This window comes from Miscanthus floridulus, chromosome 13 (assembly GCF_019320115.1).
Source record: "Miscanthus floridulus cultivar M001 chromosome 13, ASM1932011v1, whole genome shotgun sequence".
Classification (NCBI taxonomy): domain Eukaryota; kingdom Viridiplantae; phylum Streptophyta; class Magnoliopsida; order Poales; family Poaceae; genus Miscanthus; species Miscanthus floridulus.
This window is the reverse complement of record NC_089592.1, coordinates 86001435-86020225: the sequence shown is the minus strand read 5'-3', so window position 1 is coordinate 86020225 and position 18791 is coordinate 86001435. Positions and strand designations below refer to the sequence as shown.

Sequence of the window (18791 nt, the reverse complement as noted above, 5' to 3'; positions counted from 1 at the left end):
TCTTAGAGTGGACCAGGTATCCACGGCGGCAGAGCTCCACGCACAATCTCTCCAGCCCAAGTTGATCTGATCTACATCTCCCTCAGTGTCCTTTATGAGTTACTAATGCATGACTCGACTAAGCTTAAACCAAATAAGTCACATGCCGCACTGGCGTGCTACGTTCTGATTAAGTTGCAGTCCACTAGGTCCAACTCGTTACCAGCACCAGGCGGTGCGACGGAGGCCATGGATTTAGAGGGTGCTGCCTCGGCGGCGGCGCGGCCGTCCACTATGCAGCCATCGTGGTGTCCACACGGGCACCTTCTCCACACGGGCAGTACCGCAGTAGACAGCGGCAGACACCTATCTTCTCGCACGAAACGGTAGATGGAGATCGGATCGACCTGGGCTAGAGAGACCGTGCGTGGAGGTCCGCCACCGTGAAGACCGAGGAAATCTCGAGGACAAAAACAAATGGACTGGATATGCGCTAGGTACGGTCTGGGCTTGGAAGGGCCGGGTCCATATGGGACCTAGATGGATAATAATTAGAAAATATTTATTTAATTAATTGGGTGGACTGCTTTAAGATACGTATAATTTTTAGAAAAAAAGAGTATTGGAGCAGGTTCCCGTAATATATATGTCAGACATAGCGACCTGTCTATGCATGATAGCACGTCCATGTGCAGTATATAATCAACACAGCAGCAGTTGCAACTTCTATATACTATCTGTCGCTTAAATAATAATACTCCCTCCGCATTTAAATGTATGACGCCATTGACTTTTAACTCAACGTTTGACTGCTCCGTATTTAATAGCACATCCATGTGCTGTATATAATCCGTCTTGTAGTATTTTAGCAACTGCATACCACCAAATGATACAAGTAGGGATGAAAACGGAAATGGAAATTCTCGTTTACCGGAAATCGTTTTAGTAAAAGTGATATCGTTTTATTACCGTTTTTAACTAATGCCGTTTACAAAGTTTTGATTTTAAAATTTCTTTCAGCACCGTATTATGGTCGGCAAAGAATAGTTAAATTAAGAAATATGATAGAATACTGACTCACCGAGAATCGCTATCGTATAAAGATATCGGTCCCCGTTCGCTGGTCTGGAACTTGGCTGAAACTGGCTGGAAAACACTGTTGTGGCTGAATTGTTGTGAGAGAAAAATACTGTTTCGGCTGAAAAAATAAGCTGAATATGGATAAGCCCGAACAGGGCCATCGGTATCGAACCGCCCTAGATACAAGTACCTTGGCCACACCAAATACAGTCGCATTGAACCTACGCGCGCTTGGGCGCGCCCAAGTTTACTAGTTTATATTAGATGCCCACGTGTACAAAGAGAAGGAGAGAACCGGCCGTCTCTCCCGATCCACTAGAAACATGGATTCTCTCGACCACGCCGACGTTGCTGCACGATCGGGATGCTCCGATGGCATGGCGGCGGCCTCAAAACCCTGAGCGGGTCCTCCGGGACTGGGCCCTCCTGCGACGCCACCTCCGTAGCGACGACCACTGGCGAGGCAGAGGACGCCCGGGCGATGGAGGAGGAACCCGCGCCCTGGCGGTGCCACCACCGCATCCGCTTCTGGTGGACACCGTTCATCCGGGGCTGGTGGTGGCGACAGTGGGGTCGTGGGAGTGGGAGGAGGCGAGGGAGATGGGGAAGCAGGAGATGCTGAAGCAGGCGGAGGAGCTGGAGAACATGGCGGACGACGTCCCCAGCTTCTCCGAGGAGGACCGCGCCGCCTGGCGCGCCTACAAGGTCCATGTCCCCTGGGTACCTGCGCTGGATTGCCACCGGCGAGGTCACCTTGCACCCAGCGATACGCAGTAAGAACTGTTATGAACGACGTATAGGAATATGAAGTAAAGAATCAAGCCACAGAGGAGACACACGATTTAACGTGGAAAACCCCTCCGATGTGAAGGGGAAAAACCACGGGCACCAGCCAGCAACAATCTCACTATCTCAAGAGTTTTGGGTTACACGCCTATGACGGCTTATAAGAGAATCAAGTCTCCACGAAACCCTAGCAAGGGTGTATATACCGTACCGTACCGCGGGGGCTCCGCCCCCCGCACCCCCCGAGCACAGGGGCGAGACCTGATGGGCCGGCTTCAGACTCCGCTACGCTCTGGCCCAAGCCTCTGGCGACAGGCCTCCGCTTCGCTCCGTCAGAAGCCCGACCTATATCCTGGAGTGAATTTAGAACAACTCCAACAAACTCCACCTTGAGACAAATTCATCTTGTATCATAAATCAACCCTTCATCCTGAACATAACAAAGATAGAAAATCACTGGTGCCAATAATAGTCTCTTGGACTATCCAATTAAACCAACTAAGCTTGAGCATAGCTCAAACTTAGCAACAGGAACAGGCTTTGTCATCATATCAGTAGGATTATCATGAGTACTAATCTTGCATACCTTCAGCTTATCTTCTTCAATCACATCACGCACAAAATGATACTTAATATCTATGTGCTTAGTTCTCTCATGGAACATCTGATCTTTAGTGAGGTAAATTGCACTTTGACTGTTACAGTGCAAACTTATGCAAGATTCAACTCCACAAAGCTCAGCGTACAAACCTTTCAGCCAAATTAATTCTTTGCACGCTTCACAAATAGCCATATATTCTGCTTCAGTAGTAGACAAAGCAACAACTGATTGTAAAATAGCCCTCCAACTCACAGCACAACTACCAACAGTAAACACATAACCTGTAAGTGATCTTCGCCTGTCCAGATCAGCAGCATAATCAGAATCCACATAGCCAATAAGACCCTTATCAGTTCTTCCAAACTTTAAACAGGAATCTGCTGTGCCTCTGAGGTACCTGAAAATCCACTGAACTGCCCTCCAATGTTCTTTGCCAAGATTAGACATATATCTACTAACAAGACTCATAGCATATGACAAATCTGGACGAGAGCAAACCATGGCATACATCAAAGACCCCACAACACTAGAATAAGGAACCCTTGACATGTATTCAATCTCTGCATCTGTACTAGGACAGTGAGCAGCTGACAACTTAAAGTGAGGTGCAATAGGGGTACTAACAGCCTTAGCATTTTGCATGTTGAAACGCTGAAGAACTTTCTTGATATAATTTTAGTTGACTAAGAAATAACAAACCAGATTTTCTGTCTCTACTAATTTCCATACCAAGAATTTTCTTAGCACTACCAAGATCTTTCATATCAAAACCACTACTCAATAGCTTCTTTAACTTAGTGATTTCAATCTTACTCTTGGCAGCAATCAGCATATCATCAACATATAACAGCAAATATATAGGTGATCTATTAACATGCTTGATGTAAACACAGCTATCATACTTAGATCTTTTAAAACTATGTGCTAACATAAATGAATCAAACCTCTTGTTCCACTAACGAGGGGACTGTTTCAAACCATACAAGGATCTCTTCAACTTGCACACATATTTTTCTTTGCCAGGCACTATGAACCCTTCTGGTTGGTCCATGTATATGTCCTCCTCAAGCTCTCCATGCAAAAACGCAGTCTTCACATCTAACTGCTCAAGCTCAAGATCATGTGAAGCAACAATACTAAGGAAAGTACGAATTGAACTGTGTTTTACCACTGGAGAGAACACATCATTGTAGTCAACACCCGGAATTTGACTGTAGCCTTTAGCAACTAACCTTGCCTTATACTTTGGAAGGCTCGCTTGGAGATAAACCCTCCTTTCTCTTGAAGATCCATTTGCAGCTGATGGTCTTCTTATTCTTAGGCAAAGGTACAATCTCCCATATACTGTTCTTCTCAAGAGACTGCATCTCCTCATGCATAGCAGAAATCCAATTCTCAGTATCACCACAACGAATAGCTTCTTTATAGGTTACTGGCTCATGAACATTCTCCACCTGTTCAGCACAACTCAAAGCATAGTAAGACAAATTACACTCTTTAATAAGACGCTTAGGAGGTGCAATTGTCCTTTTTGACTTTGCGTTGAGCAATAGGTAAATCCTCCTCTAACTGCAAAATAGGAGGAGTTTGCTGAACATCATCATGAGCATCATCCTCAGCAACATCATTATCATGGTCACCATGCTCATCAATAGGCTCCACCTGCACACCTGTATCATCATCAACATGCTCCACCTGCATGCGCATACGCTGCAGCTCTTTTTCTGGAACATGATCTGAGGGCAAACTGTCAGTAAACATCATAGATTCATTGAAAACAACATTCCTGCTCATAAAAGTCTTTCCTGTTTCAGGATTCCACTAATTTATAGCCTTTGACTCCTGAACTATAACCAAGGAAAAGACACTTAACAGCTCTAGGCTCTAATTTTCCATTATCAACATGAGCATAAGCAGTGCATCCAAAAACTTTCAACTGTGAATAATCAGCAGGCGTACCAGACCATACCTCAATGGGAGTTCTTTTATTTAGTGGAATAGAAGGCGACCTATTTATCAAGTAACAGGCAGTATTAGCAGCTTCAGCCCAAAAATGCTTGCTCATCCTGGCATTAGACAGCATGCAACGGGCCTTGGACATGATAGTTCTGTTCATGCGTTCGACCACACCATTCTGTTGTGGAGTATGGGGTATGGTGTGATGCCTAATAATGCCTTCCGATCTGCAATAATCATTAAATTCACGCGAATAAAATTCTCCACCATTATCAGTACGAAGCAATTTTACCTTCCTTTCAGTTTGCCTTTCTATCATTACTTTCCAGTCCTTAAAAGCAGCAAAAGTATCATCTTTCTGTTTCAGAAAATAAGGCCAAATTCTCCTAGAGTAATCATCAATAATTGTAAGCATGTAACGAGCACCACCAAGTGAGGACTTACGGAAAGGACCCTCATAAATCAGCATGAACATAATCAAGAGTACCTTTAGTGGTGTGAACAGAAGTGTTGAAATGTACCCTTTTATGCTTCCCGAAAATACAATGCTCACAAAACTTTATTTTACTCGAAGTGCAGCCATCCAGCAGGTTTCTCTTCATCAATTCTGTCATACCATGGTGACTCATATGTCCCAAACGCATATGCCAAAGGTTAGTTTTACTAGGTTCATCATTAGTAACAGCAGCAACAGCGGAATTAGAACCAGGTAAAGTACACCCTCTAAGGACATATAACTTTGCAGAATTAAGATCACCTTTCAAGCAAACAAGAGAACCTTTTGATACCTTCAGAACGCCATCTGAACCGGAATATTTGTAACCTTCTGCATCAAGCGTGCTCAATGAGATAAGATTTCTGGACATCCCTAGGTATATACCTGATGTTTTTCAGCGTGCGTGTCATGCCATCATCAGTCTTGATCTGAACTGATCCAATCCCCACAATGTCACACGGGTTATCATCTCCTATCCGCACAACATCCCCTTTCTGCACAGGCTTATATGAGCTAAACCAATTTCTGTTAGTGCAAATATGAAATGAACATGCGGAATCGAGAATCCATTCATCATGACCAGCAACACAACCAGCAAATACTACCAGATAATCTCCAGAATCATCATCAGATGCAGCAGCAGCAACAGAGACCTTACCAGCCGACTTTTGTTTCCTCTTCTCCTTATTCTGTACTTTTCTGCAATCCTCAACATTAACATTATGATTTGTCAGCTTGCAATAAACAAAGAACTTTTTATTACCATGCGGCTTGGACTTTGAACGGCCTCTCCTTTCGTAGTTCTTTCTACCATCATTGCCATCATTGGAGGATCTGTTTTCAGTTCTGCCTCTCACATGCAAAGCATCGCCCTTGGAGGACGACGTCCCGTCATTCTGCACCATGCCTCTCATCTTCTCCCTAGACTGGAGAGCCTCATAAACTTCCTTTAAGGTTAGTTCATCACGGCTCAAAAGTATGGTGTCACGAAAATTTGCATACGAATTTGGCAAAGAACATAGCAGTAAAAGACCTAAGTCCTCATCATCATACTTCACCTCCATCGACACTAGGTCGGCGACGATCTTCTTGAATTCAGCGATGTGGCTCATCACTGAATCCTCCTCCTTCATCTTCAGGGTGAACAGCTTCATCTTCATCTGCATCTTACTGGTTAGATCCTTGGACATACAGATCGATTCCAGTTTCAGCCATAGTTCTGCAGCAGTATTTCTCTTTCAGACACTCCTGCAAAATATCATTATGAAGATGCAACTGAATTAGGGCGAGCGCCTTCTAATCCTTGCAGGATCTCTTCTGGAGTCCACTCGGCCTTCCTCTTTTCCGAAACTATCCAGCGCCTCATCATAGTCATGAGTCTGCGCTAGAATCCCCCGCATCTTGACTTGCTATAGCGAGAACCGCAGTGTCGTAGTTCAGCAGCGGAAGATCGAACTTCATCGACGTCGTCATGAACCCTAACAGCAACCAAAACTCCGGTACCACTTGTTATGAACGACGTATAGGAATATGAAGTAAAGAATCAAGCCACAGAGGAGACACACGATTTAACGTGGAAAACCCCTCCAATGTGAAGGGAAAAAACCACGGGCACCAGCCAGCAACAATCTCACTATCTCAAGAGTTTTGGGTTACACGCCTATGACGGCTTACAAGAGAATCAAGTCTCCACGAAACCCTAGCAAGGGTGTATATACCGTACCGTACCGTACTGCGGGGGCTCTGCCCCCCGCACCCCCCGAGCATAGGGGCGAGACCTGATGGACCGGCTTCAGACTCCGCTACGCTCCGGCCCAAGCCTCTGGCGACAGGCCTCCTCTTCGCTCCGTCAGAAGTTGCCCTATATCCTGGAGTGAATTTGGAACAACTCCAACAAGAACTACCCATTACACTGGTAAATACATCGGCGGGTGTTGACGAGCGCCGCCTCGTGCGCCTGCTCCTGCATGCGGATGATCTTGGCGTAGGTGCCGTTCTCGACGTTGGCCCTGAGCTCGTCGTGCTCATGCGTGCCCATCTCAGTTGAAGATATGAGATGACAATGTTAGGGTGTTTTTTATAAAATTTTATGTAGTCAATAGCTACATAAAGGGGTATGGACCTGTGGTACACGACTTAACAAGTTTAAGGGGACGTATTTCGAGTTTGAGAGTTCCTGGAGCTAAGTGACACGGAGCCGCAAATTTAAGGGCCGCAAGTGTATTTAACTCTTTTTTAACAATCAAGTATCTATTGTCATGTTAACATGACAATAGATACAGCCAAGTTGTAATTAGCATATGTCGGTATGCTTGGAAGCTAGTACAGCCAAGTTGTAATGTTATACTCCCTTCAGTATTTAAATGTATGACCGCTCGTCTTATTCAAAAAAAATATTACAACTATATGAAAATGAAAAAAGTCTACATAACCCCACACCTTTTAAACCTGGGGCTACTCCACCCCCTGAACTTTAAAACTGTCTACCAAAAACACCCAGACTATTTAATAAACCCCCTAGAGTGGTTTTGGCATCGGTTTTGCCTACGTGGCACTCCAACCTGGCAGCAAAAGACACACTGGTGGCGGGACTCAGCTATCAGTCCCCTTCACCCCCAAATATGGACGCCTTGACCCGGCGGCGGCCTCTCTCGCTCGTGACTGTTTCCGTGCGGACACCTTGACCCGGCGGCCGCCTCCTGGCTCACGGAGTTCCTCTAGGACCGGCGGCACCTCCTCCTCCCCCACTGCGTCTGCACCGGCGCCACCATGGACAGAGCTGCAGCGGAGGACCCACAGGCACGCCGCTGCTTGCCAGCGCCCACGCCGTCTCCTCGAACACGGCGCGGTCCACGCGCGCCACGATGCCCATGCTGACGTACAGCACGGAGCGCAGCGGCCGCGCGTCCAGCTATGCCAGGCAGCTGCGGTCCACGCGCGCGCTGGAACTGCCCTCGCCTAGCCCCACGGCCGCTGGGTCCGGGGGCGGCGGTAATGCCAGGTGCAGCGGCCCCACTGCGAAGGCCGGGCGGCAGGACAGCTCGCGCCGGATCTTGGCCAGCTCCGTGCCCTTGGTGCCCTCAAACATGTTCGGCGTGGGACGACGATGCCCGCATGGCCTCGGCGTTGTGGGCGATGAAACAGAGCACCGTCTCATCATCGCTGCCGCCCACGCGGATCAAGTCTCGCACGCGGAGGGTCTCCAGGCCCGGCACCACCTCGTCCAGCCGCTCTTCTGCAAGGCGCGGGAAACCCACCGACGAGGCAAGGCGGCGAGGCGCGGGCAACCCGTCCCACCGGATCTCGCCGCCGCCGTCGAAGGAGGGGGAAGGAGCGGAGTAGATGTGTAGGGAGCAGCAGGAGCCCTAGGGGGAGCCTTCGTACGCGCTGTGCACCGTGGCCGGAGGCCCAACCAAGCCTGCGGTCAGGGGCGGCGGGTGGCTGCTGCGGCCAAGGGTGGTGGGCGACGGCTATGGCCAGGGTCGGCGCATGCTTAGCGGCTGTGGCAGGCGGTGGTGCTCGAGGCTCGGAGCTCGGCGTGTGTCATCGGGGAGCATCCGTGATAGGATATAGTACCTCTAAAATCATAGATCAGGGGATAAACTAGACTTAGATGGGGAAGCTTGGTCATATACCTCGCTCTAAGGCAGTTGCGGCCATAGCGCCGCAGTGACGTGGCCGCCGGTGGTGCGGCGTCGTAGTCAAACGTCGTACGGTAGAGACGCGGTCTAGTGGCTACGGTGAAGGCAGTGGGTCTTCCCGTCGCTGACAGCACCCCTCTTGATCGGTCTAGGGTTAGGAAGTCGGTGGAATCTCTAGCAGCTTAGGAGAACCTCGTGTTATGTGCCCTGGCCCCCACCTCCTTCTATATGGTGCTGCGCGACGGGGGCCCACCAACCTGGTTTGGTTAGATGCCCACGATCAGGGCACTGGATCAAGGTCCAACTCGACCGTTGAGCCGAGTCGGATGAGATAAACACTAACAATCTCTCCCTTGATCTCACCTCGTACTTAAACTCAACTTTCTTTATCTTTTTCCCATTCTATCACAGATCAGTGCGTAGAGCGTGCTTCATCGTCACGGTCAGTTGCCATTAGATTTAACAGCTACAATGCACATCTCTGTTTTGAAACAGATACTCAACTAGGACCTTAGTATCCCGAAATCATAGGCTTTCCTATAAACTCATATCGATTGTGTGTTCTCTGAACGCACTGGGTGGTTAGTCCTTAGGTAAGCGGATCCGCAAGTACTTACTCGGTACTTATGTGCTCAATGCTTTCAAAATGATTCTGAATTTTCTCCTTTACAATATATACCTTTTTCCGTTTTGCGCCTGAAAATTTCCTTAGATCGTCTCCTTATTTCCTTTGTTTTGCCGCGTGAAAGTTTCCTTAGATCGTCTCCTTATTTCCTCCGTGCGTAGTCTGGCCCTTGTCTCTGATTCATGTTGTAGTTCATCAACGATGCATGTGTCTTCAGGTAACTGATGTTAGCTTTCTTAGTTGCAGTGATCAGGTTCTTTCAGTCTTTTTTTTTTTTAGAAAAGGAGGTTCTTTCAGTCTTTTCTAGTCATGCTGGTGTTAGTTTTCTTAGTTGCAGTAATCATGTTCACTTGCCTCTCGCGTCGGCCATGGCGATCGATTCCTTGCCTCTCGCGTCGGACATGGCGATCGATTCCTTGCCTCTCGCGTGGCCATGGGCTCTTCATCTTCTTCGCAGGAATCAGGTGCCCAATTGACACCACGCACGGAGCACACCTCATCAACAGCGTCCTGGCAGTCCATCGCATGCGGCCAGTGTCGGTTCTAGGATTCTAAGTACCCTCTGACCCGACGATCTCGTCGTAATTGCTGTTCTTGACCATGTATGAAATTTTATAATATATATATGTATTAATTTTACTTGCAAAACGAAAGCAAATTCAATAACATATTTTTAATTTAACATGTCTGATAATTATTGAGGAACAATATAGATTAACCAATATATTTGTAGATGTATGATAATTATTGAGGAACAATGTAGATTAAAAAAATAATATATTCGTTTTCTTTTCTCACCCATGACAAATGTTTCTTAGGTAACATTCTAAAATTCTAACACATAAATTAGAAGAAATATATGACTATATGGGTACAAAATACTAGAAGTCTGAAATACTATACAAATAATTAATTTGGATTAAAAATAAAAAGAAAAAAAATACCTTGGGCCCAAACAACTGATCGGTGATCGTAATTCGTAAGAAGCCAAGAATCAAGATGTCGTCGTGGTGGAGCCTAGCTTGGTCGCCGTCCTCGTGCGCCGTGTCTGGGTCTCCGGTAGTTTAGCTCTTCGCGACGGCGCGACTCGCCAGCTCCGCATGTGTAAGGCGCACGTCGCGAACTTACGATCAGAGTGTGCTGTGTGCAGCGTGACTCCTCGCCTCCTCTCTACCCGAGGACCGTGGAGAAAGAAAACTAGGAAATAAATGACAATGTTGTCTTTTTGAGCCGTCTGGCCAGTTCTATGTCTCTCTTCTCATTAGTTTGCTAAAAACTAATGGACTATAGGACTTCGGGTTTATATATCTAGGTTTGGGCTTCTCGTCCGCTCGGGCCCTCGGCCGTCGCGCCTGTCCCTAGAGCCGGCACTGCATGCAGCTGCGTAGCGCGGCGCCGCCGTGGACCGACTCGGCAGCGCAGCGGCGTGGAACAACTCGACGGCGTGGCGTTGTGTAGCGACGCGAGGTGGAACGACTTGCAGCGCGTGGCAGCGTGGCGTGGCGGCGGCACGGCAGCGTGAGCTAATCGGCGGCGCGGCGGCGTCGTACGTAGCGACGTGAGGTGGAGTGACTTGCAGCGCTTCGGTGCGACGAGAAAACGGAACGGACGGAGTCGTAGACGAGGATAACGGGAGGGCGGCGTCGTATTAACTCCGCATGGGATACGATGCGTCTCGCGCGCAGCAGCCCGAGAAAAAACGGGACGGTCCACCCGACGCCGACTCCTGGAATTTGCATTTTTGCTCAAACGATCCCTATAAATGGATGGAGGGAGTATTTCAGTAGCTAACCTGTTTGGCCGCCGTGAAAACACGCCCTGCCGCAGCTGCGGCTGCGGCTGCGCCTAAAGTGCGGCGGACGAAATGTCCGCCACAGTTTTGGCATGGCTTGGCGGCCGAAATAGCCTGTGGGCTTGTGGGTTGTGGCGCAGCTGCGGCACGCCAAAAGTGCGGTGCCGACCAAACGCTGCCACGGCCCGCTACGGTTGCGGCGTGGCGAGCTGTGGCGCGTGGACGCCCTAATTTTGTTTAGTCCAGAACCTGAGGTCGACAACTTTTTATAGTTCTTTTAAATAAAAAATTGATTTGATATATCCTATTTAAAAATAAAATTGATTGTAGAGATGATAAGTTGTTTGAGAGCAGGTTTTTAACCAGCGACAAAAAAAAAAAGAAATGCTAGCTTACAGATGTTTGATGGGGATGAATTTCAACGGACGCCCGCCCGCATGCCTGACAAGCCCGTCCCGACGCCTGACCCGCCCCCATCCGCACACCTGGCCCCCATCCCCATCCGTTCGCCCCCTCCCCCATAGGCGCGCCTCGCCCCTATCACCATCAGTTCGCCATGCCCCAGCAGTCACACCCTCGCCCCCGCGGGCGCACCCCCGACCGTCGGCCCCTAGCGCGCCGCACGCCACGTCCGCCGGCCACCGGCTCGCCACGCCCCATTCCCCCGCGCCCCCTGACTGTCCGAACAGCAGGAAACACGTGCAACATGAAACACTTGAATTGCAACATACATCTGAAATAGATAAAACATCTGAAATATACACTTGCAACATATGGGTGAAAAATATATGCAACATCCAGATAGAACGCTTGCAACTTGCAACATGAAAACACTTGCCGCAATATAAGACTGAAACAGATGAAATATTTTGGAACATACTGTTACAACATATTTGTGAAAACATATGCAACATCCAGATCAAAACGCGTGCAACATACGTCTGGAAACAGTTTGAATAAACGCTTGCAATATGCCTCTAAAACACATGCAACATATGCAACATGTGCAATATCTCCCAATCTACTTGTGCAACTTCCATATGAAACAATTATAACATGCCTCTGAAACATATGAAACAATTGAAACATACATTTACAACATAGGGGGAGAGAGGCATGGGTTGGTTGATTCCGACCGACGGGGTTGGGGAGCCATTGGCGAGTGACTGCGTGAGCACCACCCAACACCACCACCAGCGGCGCACGGGAGCACCACCACCACCACCACCAGCGCCACTGGAATCAGGCTTGGCTCGGCGGCGACTGTGGGGAATGGGGGCAGGGAGCGCCATGGTTGCCGGGGTGGGGGGGGGAGCTCGGTCGCCGGGGTGAGAGATGGCGCCGCAGGGGTGGGGAGGGCGCCGCGCCGAGGTGGGGGAGAGTCGCCCACTCCCCTGCAACACTGCCGCGCCACCTCTATGGATCTCGCCGGAGGCTAGTGGATCTTGCTTGTGCTCCTTGGATCTCGCTGGGGCGGGGGGAGAGGACCGCCGGATCTGCGGGCATTGGGGGCTCCCAGTGAGAGAGAGGACGCCGGACGTTGATGCGCTACGGCAGGAGATGAGGAGCGTGAAAAGGGTAAGGATAGAGAAAAGAAAGCGAAGGGATAATTTTTTTTAATATACATTTGGACGGGAGCAAACGGTGGGGGTGAATAAGTCGTCCAATATTTGTACGGTCCATTGAACGACACGTAACATTTCTGGAAAAAAAAAGGAATTGATTCAAGGAACTCTTTGGAGACGCTCTTAGCGTCAGCTCTCTACGTTTCGTACGTGCAAGGCAAATGTGCTGCAATTCACAAGGAACGGCAAGCAAAATCTCGAGTCGAACGTAAGGCTGGAACCTGGGACGAAATTTCCTGCCGATCACGTCCCGAAGACCTATGCAGAATGCAGCCTCAACGGTTCATACTTGCCACGTTGAATCGTTCAACTAAACTTTGTCTTAGGCAGCAAGAACAAATATCCAGCACAGATGCTTCCTGTGCACAGCGCACCAGGAAGACTGACGTATTGGGCCCAGGAGCCGTCCAATAATATCTTGGACTCTTGGTGCAATCACAAGACGGCGAGAAACCAACGCCACCAGACTCTTAATAATCAACTCTAATTCTTGTTTGCCTTATCATATCATCAGCCACCTTGACCTGCTTGTGTTCATACAAACACTTCCAATCACTACACTTGTCCATTTTCTTATGTAGTCAAGCCCCTCGTTCCAAAGTGTACTGCGAAAAAGAAAGGGAAGAAGCCGGACATGTCAAGCAACCAGTCTTTCAGAAGCCAGCCCTTTGTGCTACTACTGCTATTTCGCAGAAACAAACTGCCGGACGCAGCAAAATATCCTGTCTTGAGACAGGCAGGAGCAAGGAGAGCATGCCTGGAACTCGCTGCACTTTGGTTGGCATGCATGGGGAGACTGCTCCCAATTCCAAGAACCTCATGGACTCTCCTTCTCCTGCCACCACCATCCCCATCATTCCCCTTATATAAACACCCACCTCCTCCATAACCCACTACGAACCACAAGTCCACAACGCCACGCATAAATCTTGCCAACCGTTGCCAGGTCTTCAATCTTTGCTATGATCTCGCGGGATAATTCCAGCATGGACTCAGACAAGGGGGCCTCCGTGCAGTTCCAGGACTTCCTGCCATTGATGGCGAGGAAGCTCGGCGTGGAGGGCCTGATCCAGGAGCTCTGCAAGGGGGTCCAGCTGCTCATGGAGCCCAGGGCAGGAAAGATCACCTTCCGGAGCCTGAAGCAGAACGCGGCCAGGCTCGGGCTTGGCCAGCTCCGGGATGATGAGCTCCTGGAGATGATGAAGGAAGGCGACCTGGACGGGGATGGGGCGCTGGATCAGATGGAGTGCATCCTCATGGTCAGACTGAGCCCTGAGCTGATGGAAGAAGAGGCACACAGGATGTTTCAGCATTGATGTAGTTTGATCCTTGTTACTTGGTACAACAGAATATAGGTCATATTTTGTCATTTTGCTAGTTCAACTCCAATGTGATATTGCATTCAGAAATATTAATGTGGACATGCTGACATTGCTCAGATTATGATACTAACAAAAGCGGAAAATTGGACTACAAAGTGCCACGAGCATTCACTTTGCAGTTACCTGATGAATAATACTGTGTCCTGTTACCAGCGAGGGGAAGTTAGTTATTCCAAACTGTGTGCAAATACGTAGAACAAAAAAAAAAGTTTTGTGATAAACCACATTACACGAGTGTCTCATTCCCTCAAGTGCATTACTCTCCATCCAACCTAGCTGTGTGGCATTTCCTGTACTCTATGAAAGTTCTACTGGAGTACCACAGAGCTCACCAATCTCCTCCTCCAGAAGCTGCACAAGGTTCACTCCAGTCCTCTTGTATATCCAACCATTAGTTGTTGCATCCCAATCAAACCTAGAAGGCCCACTGCATTCATATCCAGATAGCATCTTTGTATAAGATAAAAATGGCATACAAGTTCAGCAAAGCGCTTTTGGGTATTGTACAAAATACCCAAGCGTGGGTCTATTTGATTGGAAATCAAAGTATGAATAAGTTTCACAGCAACATCATAAGACAAATAACCATATTGAATAAACTGAACCACCTATCACAAAACAATAGTAGAAAAATGACATGTACTCAGTACTCTTAAGTCCTTACACAGTGACAGGTTCGTGATACTAGTAAAATTAACTATTAGTGTAATACAATATGCATCTACCTTGAGAAAGGAGGATAATACAACATGGCAGACAAGACGATGGCAATCAAATTCAGGTGTCTATTACGTATAATGAAACAAAAAACAACTGAGATACTAAGATAGCATTATTGTACCTCACAGGTGAAGATAGCCAGATTTGTTTGTTTGGCGTTTGCTTGTTTATAACATATGTCCCCAAATCCCCAAGCCTTAGTGTCAAAACCTGATTCTAAAATGTCCAAGAAAAGAAGGATGCATCAATAATCAAATACATGAAAAAGAAAACACATACTAGCAAGGATTGCATGATTCTCGATCACGTGTTGCAACTAACCCCGTACTCTATGTCGAAACCATCCATCTGAATGGAGTCACCATACTCCTAAAAAAGACATGAAGAATAGCATTAGTCAGAAGTATGCTGACTCTAACATGTTCGAGATATCTGAAGGCCATAACAAAGAGGATTCACTACCTCAAGTTTTTCAAGCAAATCATGAATCGTCTCATCTGCTAATTTGTGAAACTCATCCTCTTGCATTGCCAACCTGTTCAATGTACACAATCATAATCACCAACTACCCCATGCAGCAAAAGATTATATAATAACAGAAGTTCAAATAACCAAATTATAAAGTAAAAAACAGTCAAACATACTGAAGATCAAATTTTATTCTATACATTGTTGCAATCAACTAATACCAGTAGCTAGCCCAACTTTCTACATTTCAGTTTGTTGATTCAAGCAACTGTAGTCTCTTCTAACGACCTATTGTCCACTGTCACTATTTGGCAAATTACAGAATGTTCGGCGTACCTAATTTAGGGTTACCTGATTGACACAGGTGGAGAGGACAAATATAACAACAAACATTCTTAGTCCCAAGCAAGTTGGGATTTGTAGAGAATGTCAAATGACTTAAATCTCAACAAAAATTGCTCTATCAAACATCCTACACATATGCTCTGTTCCTCTCCATTGCTCTCATTCATACTTGAAAGCAATCCAAATTACACAAGAATGCATTAATGGATCAACGTGCTAAGACTGCAAGGTCGAGAAACAAACTTGTGATCCACTGCAGATGAGCCAGAGCCAGATACATCTCCTGCGGACTGTGTCACGGGCTGCGTCGATGAGATGGTCCTTGAAGATAAGAGAAGAGCAGCTGGAGACCTTCCCGATAGCCGTGCCATTGCAGCGGCCACCATGAGGGACCGAGAGGTGGTAGCTTCAGGGAGACTGGTGGCCCAGAATAGTTGCTGAGTGCGGGATTGTAGCCGCCTCTTGGCTGTGAGGCCCATGAGAAGCTTACGCGATGCCATGGCTGCCTGTGTGTGTGTGTGCCTATGCACCAGATGGCACTCAGAGAGATGGCGCAACCATGCTCTTGTGCTGTGCCTGCAAGGCCGTAATCAGTTCATGTAGCGAGATGGCGGCTTGAGGTCCAATGGAAGTCGCCGCCTAGATCAGAAGAAATAACAACACAAGAAAATTACAACAAAATATAGTTCAACACAAGATCAGAGGAACCATTAGAAAATTACAATTGAATCCAAGAAAGTACTATGGTTTACATTACAAGACAGAAGGAACTAAAACTAAACACGTTCATTCTAACTGATTCATTCTTATAAGGCCTGCCTAACCTGTAACTGAGCAATAACATGTCAATTTGTTTTTTTTAAGTTAAGCATGTCACAAGGGAAACCTACTGATTGGGCAACATAATTGACAAGGATGACTTGCCACTTAGGCAGGCGTGCTCATGTCAGATCAAATGGAAGCTAGGCATCTAAGCATATGTAAGGAAAATGCAAACTAGCTAGCACCTCCATTAGAGGAAGAGAAGCTAATATAACTCACTTCAGCTAAAAATAGGAGGACCAGTCTAGAGCTCAGAAGCTTCAGGTAAAACGCATATTTATCTCAAACTTGGTTCCTTCAATTAGTTCTGCAATTTTAGTAGTGAAAACCAGAGAAGAGATGCATACTCACCTAAAAAATTGCTAACTTATCTTGAACTATATAGTCACAACACAAGGCAAATTCCCCTAAGACAGCAGAACAAATTAATTCTGAACCTAAAGATGCATCACAACCTGATGTACTAATTAGTCTTCAGAAATCGTGGGTTAGGCCTCAGAAAACCTTTAAGTAACTAGAAAGGCTAAACAAGAAAGGCTGCACATCGTCAATACCCTCTGTGACCCCGAGATTCAGCAAGAGAACACTTTTCCAATGCCTTAACAGTATGAAAGTCTCTCTGTCAGGACTGCAATTTGTGGCTACAAACTATTGGTGGATCAGGGTGATATAATGATACCCCCTTCTCTATTTTATGACATGGGCACCTGCCTTCGCCGATTCATTCAAAAGAGAGAGAGGATGGTATGCTATGCTATGCTGTAACTGCAAATATATTGCAGCAAGGTGAAAATTCATTGCGCAGTTGGCGGAGCTGGTGAATTTCTCCGCTTAGGTCCACTATTTACGCGTGTAAATCATATGCACAGGTTACATACTACTGTGTTGCAATTGATTTAAATGAAAAAAATACGAAATAGCACTCGATTTCTCAAATGCCAAATACCTGCTGTGTTGCTCCTGCCAGAAGCCCAGACCGCCGGACTCCCGCTGGCGGTTGTGGCCTGTCCGCCTGGGCAACGCCGGCCGACAGGCGGCAGCCGCACGAAGGCACGAGGCACGGCGGTGCTCGATTGCCCACCCCCCCCGAGCCGATTCGCCGCCCCGCCCCTCGATTCGCCAGCGCCGCCGGCGGCAACCACCGACCAGGCGAGTCCGCAACAGGGAAGGGCGAAGCACAAGCAGGCCGCCTCCGACGGCGCTAGCACCTTCGCTGGCTGGCTTGTGCTTAATGGGCTGGTAGATTGGTGGGCCGGCGGATGAAGCTTGTTGCTCGGAGGAAGGAAGGAACTCAGACTAGGATTTCCTTGGCCCAAATCCGCCATAGGTTCAGCAGAAATCTCAGAAGAGAGAAACGTCAAATTTATAAACTTTATTTTATCATCAATCAACAATTAGTTAGTCAAGTTGAATAAAAACTTGAATCAATAGGTTTGTTTTCAACGTACCTCTGAGATGTTAATGATTTTTAGAAATGAAAACATACTGTGAGATAAGTTAAGGTTCAAAATTTATTTTACATGTTTTTTTAATCAAAATTATGGTTATGCTTATGGCTCGAGGAATATTTTACATGAGATTGTTTTTGAAATTGCACCGACCAGTGCCAGTACAGCGTTTGGGCTACTGGGCTAAACGAAGTCCTTATCTGGATGGGGTTCTACCTTGGGCTGATCCAGTCCAGTACAGCATGCGCCGCAGCTGCAAGTCACAATTCACAAACTCATCGCGGTAGAATCTGAAAGCGACTTTCACATACAACACGGGTGCACGCCTGCACCGATGGAGCCCGAGAATTTCACAGGATTACGATCTTCTTGGGTAGCTGCTGTTGCAAACATAATAAACGATGAACAATATAATAATTCCTGCGATCGATGGAGCTGCTGCACGCGACACTCCAAACTGTTTGCTTACAGTGCATGTCCTACTGTCCTGTGATGATGAGCGATCGAGCATTAAGAAGCAGCAAGTGCATTTATATACTAGGGGGTGTTTGGATCCAGCTACTAATATTTAAGAGGTGTGTCGGGATGATGTTGTATGGGGTGTTCGGATACTAATAAAAAAACAAATTACATAATCCGTCGGTACTCCACGAGACGAAATTTTTAAGCCTAATTAATCTGTCATTAGCACATGTTTACTGCAGCAAAACATTGTCAAATCATATACTAATTAGGCTTAAAAGATTTAATTCGTAAATTAGTCGCAAACTATGTAATTAATTTCATAATTAGTCTATATTTAATACTGTCTAAACATTCGATGGGACGACTAAAATTTAGGAGGGACAACCAAACACCCCTTAATGTAGAATAAACGAGCGAGCTAGGCGGCAGCCGGGCCGGATGATCATGCTCCATGCTCCATGCATGGTGGCCATGGTGGTCCTAAGATCTGCTCGATCGGTCGTATCAGTGGATTAGAAATGCAGTTAGTTAGCAGAGAGTATCCCATATGCTGCGCCAGC

General features: G+C 47.1%; 2 protein-coding genes across 3 annotated transcripts; one reads left to right on the top strand and one right to left on the bottom strand.

Annotated features, from left to right (window-relative positions):
* The first annotated feature begins 12885 nt into the window (after positions 1-12885).
* Positions 12886-13900, top strand: LOC136501876 (calcium-binding protein PBP1-like). Its single transcript, XM_066497410.1, has one exon. The coding sequence runs from the start codon at positions 13544-13546 to the stop codon at positions 13895-13897; it is 354 nt and encodes a 117-aa protein (XP_066353507.1). The 5' UTR covers positions 12886-13543; the 3' UTR covers positions 13898-13900.
* Positions 13901-14091: 191 nt separating this feature from the next.
* Positions 14092-17525, bottom strand: LOC136501873 (frataxin, mitochondrial-like). 2 transcript variants are annotated; one of them, XM_066497405.1, is made up of 6 exons: positions 17265-17525; positions 15740-16072; positions 15146-15218; positions 15005-15052; positions 14805-14899; positions 14092-14390 (listed from the first exon to the last, which is right to left on the bottom strand). In XM_066497405.1, the coding sequence occupies exons 2-6, from the start codon at positions 15994-15996 to the stop codon at positions 14261-14263; spliced, it is 603 nt and encodes a 200-aa protein (XP_066353502.1). In that variant the 5' UTR covers positions 15997-16072; positions 17265-17525; the 3' UTR covers positions 14092-14260. The 2 variants fall into 2 exon arrangements, with proteins under 2 accessions (XP_066353502.1, XP_066353501.1); XM_066497404.1 differs by having other exon boundaries at positions 14093-14390; positions 15740-16135; positions 17265-17524.
* Positions 17526-18791: the final 1266 nt, after the last annotated feature.

What these genes read in the sequence shown, in the direction of transcription:
- LOC136501873 (XM_066497405.1), bottom strand. Translation starts at nt 15,996, where the DNA reads ATGGCATCGCGTAAGCTTCTCATGGGCCTCACAGCCAAGAGGCGGCTA. An exon ending in GTTTCGACATAGAGTACGGG is followed by an intron (nt 14,900 to 15,004) that starts GTTAGTTGCAAC and finishes TGGACATTTTAG; the next exon opens with AATCAGGTTTTGACACTAAG. An exon ending in TGGCTATCTTCACCTGTGAG is followed by an intron (nt 14,391 to 14,804) that starts GTACAATAATGC and finishes ATATGAATGCAG; the next exon opens with TGGGCCTTCTAGGTTTGATT.
- LOC136501876 (XM_066497410.1), top strand. Translation starts at nt 13,544, where the DNA reads ATGATCTCGCGGGATAATTCCAGCATGGACTCAGACAAGGGGGCCTCC.